The sequence below is a fragment of the Austrofundulus limnaeus genome, unplaced genomic scaffold (assembly GCF_001266775.1).
Source record: "Austrofundulus limnaeus strain Quisiro unplaced genomic scaffold, Austrofundulus_limnaeus-1.0 Scaffold1546, whole genome shotgun sequence".
In the NCBI taxonomy this organism is placed as follows: Eukaryota; Metazoa; Chordata; class Actinopteri; order Cyprinodontiformes; family Rivulidae; genus Austrofundulus; species Austrofundulus limnaeus.
The window spans coordinates 34,815-38,393 of record NW_013953948.1 but is presented as its reverse complement, the minus strand read 5'-3'; the positions used below and the strand labels follow the sequence as shown (position 1 = coordinate 38,393).

General features: G+C 44.3%; 1 protein-coding gene across 1 annotated transcript in view; it reads right to left on the bottom strand.

Moving 5' to 3' along the window:
* Nucleotides 1-2,130: 2,130 nt before the first annotated feature.
* Nucleotides 2,131-3,579, bottom strand: part of slc22a23 (solute carrier family 22 member 23) — a 14,977-nt gene continuing 13,528 nt past the window's right edge. The window contains exons 8-10 of the mRNA XM_014032811.1: nt 3,066-3,098; nt 2,866-2,989; nt 2,131-2,789 (exon numbers count right to left, since the gene is read on the bottom strand). Coding sequence (XP_013888265.1) covers nt 2,354-2,789; nt 2,866-2,989; nt 3,066-3,098 — 593 coding nt within the window. The 3' untranslated portion in view covers nt 2,131-2,353. The remainder of the gene's footprint in view (nt 2,790-2,865; nt 2,990-3,065; nt 3,099-3,579) is intronic.

The window sequence follows — 3,579 nt, the reverse complement described above, 5'->3', positions numbered from 1 at the left end:
GAGGCTAGCGACTAGAATGGATAAGCTGCTATTAGCATCGGGGAGGCTAGCGACTAGAATGAATAAGCTGCTGTTAGCATCAGGGAGGCTAGCGACTAGAATGGATAAGCTGCTGTTAGCATCAGAGAGGCTAGCAACTAACATGGATAAGCTGGGGTTACCATCAGAAAGTAGTGATTAGCATGGAAAGGCTGGTGTTAGCTTTGGAGAGGCTAGCGGCTAGCATGGATAACCTGGCGTTAGCATCAGAGACGTTAGTGGCTAGTATARATAAGCTGGCGTTAGCATCGGCAAGGCTAGTGACTAGCATGGATAAGCTGCTGTTAGCATCGGGGAGGCTAGAGCAGATGTGCCCGAAGTGGGGCCCGTGGGCCACAACTGGCCCAACAACCCATTTGATTTGACCCACCAGCAGTTGTCAATGTTTACTAGATTGTAACCTGTCATTCCATCCATCGGCCCTGTGACTATACAAAGGGCTGTACTGCAGAACTTGGGTCACCTACCTGGCTGCTAGCTTAATCATTAAAAACAAATGGACTTTACTTAAGAAGTATTTGTATTTTGCCAGCAGCCCTCCAATASATTTTCATTTGCTGGGTTGCAGGTGATGTAGTATCCATGTCATGAAATGCAGATGGGGGAGCAGGAAGTAAATGAAGCCATGTTTCCTTCTGTTGATTCAGTGTCAAAAAGCCTAAATTCTGTGCCATGTGCAGTTGTTTCAGCCGCTCTTATCAGGAGAACTATCAGGTTTTTTTCATGTTCTAAAAGTAGTGTGTCACAAGGGAGTTAAATTTTAAAAATTTGCAGAAAAAATAGGACAAAAGTGGATCAACAACCTACGGCTAAAAACAGGAGGCGCGGAAACGAACAATGCTACAGCGACCACTTTCTAACAGGTCAGGATCATATCAGTTAAATCCTATTGTCAGATATTTTCCTGGATAGTTACTTGAATTTGTGTTTACAAAAGCTAAATAAATTATTTGCAAGTAGATCCAAGCACATAGAAATAACTGGATTAACTTGTTGTTAGCGTTAGCAATAGCATTGTTATCATAGGCTATTTAAAGAGCACAACTCACCCAGGCAGAAACAAGTCAACAGACATTTAAAGTTTCTTTGGATCCTAATCTTTGACCCAACCTGAAACTAAATAATTGTAACTTTGAGGCTTTTGAAAGCTTTCATCTGACTCATTGTAGCCTGTATAACATGAGATCTGCAGCACCAGATAGTTTATGTTGATCGCCTCAACACCAGGTAAATCCTCCAGATTATATAACATCTTATTTTATTAGGATAATATGAATCATCCTAAATGTACACATATTTTTTGCGATATCTTGTCTGCACCAGCCCATTTAGGGCATTAGCATACTCGCTGTGATCCATTTTGCCGTGTTTTGAACCAGAGCAGCAAATCACTTCTTGCCCCACATCTGACATTCATGCGTCATCCGGGTCATGTGACTGCAACCCAGCAATAGGGGGAAAAACTGGGCACCCCTGGGTACGAGACTAGCATGGATAAGTTGGCATTAGCATTGGAGTGGCTAGCAACTAGCATGCATTTCTCTTTAGTTAAATTATAGTTAAATTATGACAAAAAACAAAACTTTCAAATTGGGGCGTTTAAGTTTACTTTATTCAAAATGTTTTGTTTCTAATAAAGTTGGCGAGAAGCCTAGGCATGCTAGTTGCTAGCCTCTCCAATGCTAATGTCAGCTTATCTATGCTAGTCGCTAGCCTCTCCAATGCTAATGTCAGCTCATCTGTGCTAGTAGCTAGCCTCTCCAAAGCTAATGTCAGCTTATCTATGCTAGTCGCTAGCCTCTCCAATGCTAATGTCAGCTCATCTATGCTAGTAGCTAGCCTCTCCAATGCTAATGTCAGCTTATCTATGCTAGTAGCTAGCCTCTCCAATGCTAATGTCAGCTCATCTGTGCTAGTAGCTAGCCTCTCCAAAGCTAATGTCAGCTTATCTATGCTAGTAGCTAGCCTCTCCAATGCTAATGTCAGTTTATCCGTCCAAATTCTCTATTTTGTTTTCTAAAACACAGCTGATAGATTAAACTTTTAACGACGTTCTAATGAACTGAGATGACAGGAAAATCAACACCGAAGTTTCAAAGAAACAAATTTTCTTTTTGGCAACTCCTGAATGAATCATTGTCACACAAAAAAAACACAAAAATAAAGTTTTTCTCATTGTCGTCATCTCAAACCTCACTTCCTCAGAGTTCATCCGGTTCGTCGGAACAATTTTTAATTTTTTTAATTTCCCTTTTATAAAGGTTTTGTTGACGAGCTGCTCGTGCCGCTKTATTTATTTATTTGTTTATTTTCACTATTGCTGTGAGGCCGAAACGCCGTTGGCGATGGTGCGACTCCCAATCGCCTCGCCGCCGGTGGCGAGCGCGTACGAGGCCGGCACCGCTGCCAGAGCGGTGGCCGCCACCGCCGCGGCGCCCCCCGTGGCGGTGAGGTGCAGCGGAGTGTCGTGGACACGCGAGTAGTCCCCGTCGCACTTGGCGAGGAGGAGGTGCTGCTCCCCGGGGTGGAGCAGCGTCCGGCGGGTGAAGGTCTCGCCGTCGGCCAGACTCTCGGGGAGGGGCTGCCCCCGCGGCTCCGGCAGCAGCAGCAGGCAGATGATGCACAGCAGCGTGCAGCAGGCGAAGATCACGTGGTGCAGGAAGTAGCCCTTCTGGTTGTGGAGCTCCATGATGGGGGCGGTGAGCATCCCGAAGCCGGCGCTCGCCAGGACCAGACCCAGACCTCCGCCCCTGCAGAAACCAGATTTTTATTTTATATTTGCCTGTAAGTCCAACTTCCACCACTAGATGGAGCTTAAGACCTCACCTGATGACGGTCGGGGTGATCTCCGCACAGAAGAAGATGCTGAGCGTGCTGACGGCGTGGGAGGAGAACATGCCGATGATGGAGAACGCCACAGAGAACTTCCTGTTTAGGGTGTCTCTCAGAACTGAGAAGGGAGCGTCGGCGTTTCAATACGACTGGTAAAGTTTTGCAATTTTTAATTAATAAATAAATCACCGTACCTGTGTCGTGTCGGAGGCTGTATTTTCCGATCACTGAGGATRGAAAGGAGAGCGAGTCATTAGTGTTATGTCCTTCAGACATATTTTATTTATTTTTTGCCTTTTTCCAGATTGTTTTTGTTTATAGTTAGGTATTTTTTCCTTTGGGTTTTTTTTAAAGGAGGAAATGTAATTTTTAGAATTGTTTATTTCTTATAGTTTATTCAAAGGCTTTGATTTGTAAGCTGCCTTTCCCGCCTATAAATAGGGCTGGCCTGTGGCACTTTTTTTCCGGACAAGCCCCTAAAAATATTACGACCCAAAAAACAGAAGGGTCACAACATACGTAGAGAGGACACGGAAACAGAATTCAGGTTCAAACATTTTGGTTTTATTAATTTTTCTGGCCTTTTTGTCTTTCCTGGAACCATGCTGGGGGAAAGTGGAACCAAAACTTTGCTGCAAAAGAAAGAAAAAAAAAAAAAACACGAACCTGTTTCTACCCGTGCCCAAACTAACCAAAACTAAAGGTGTG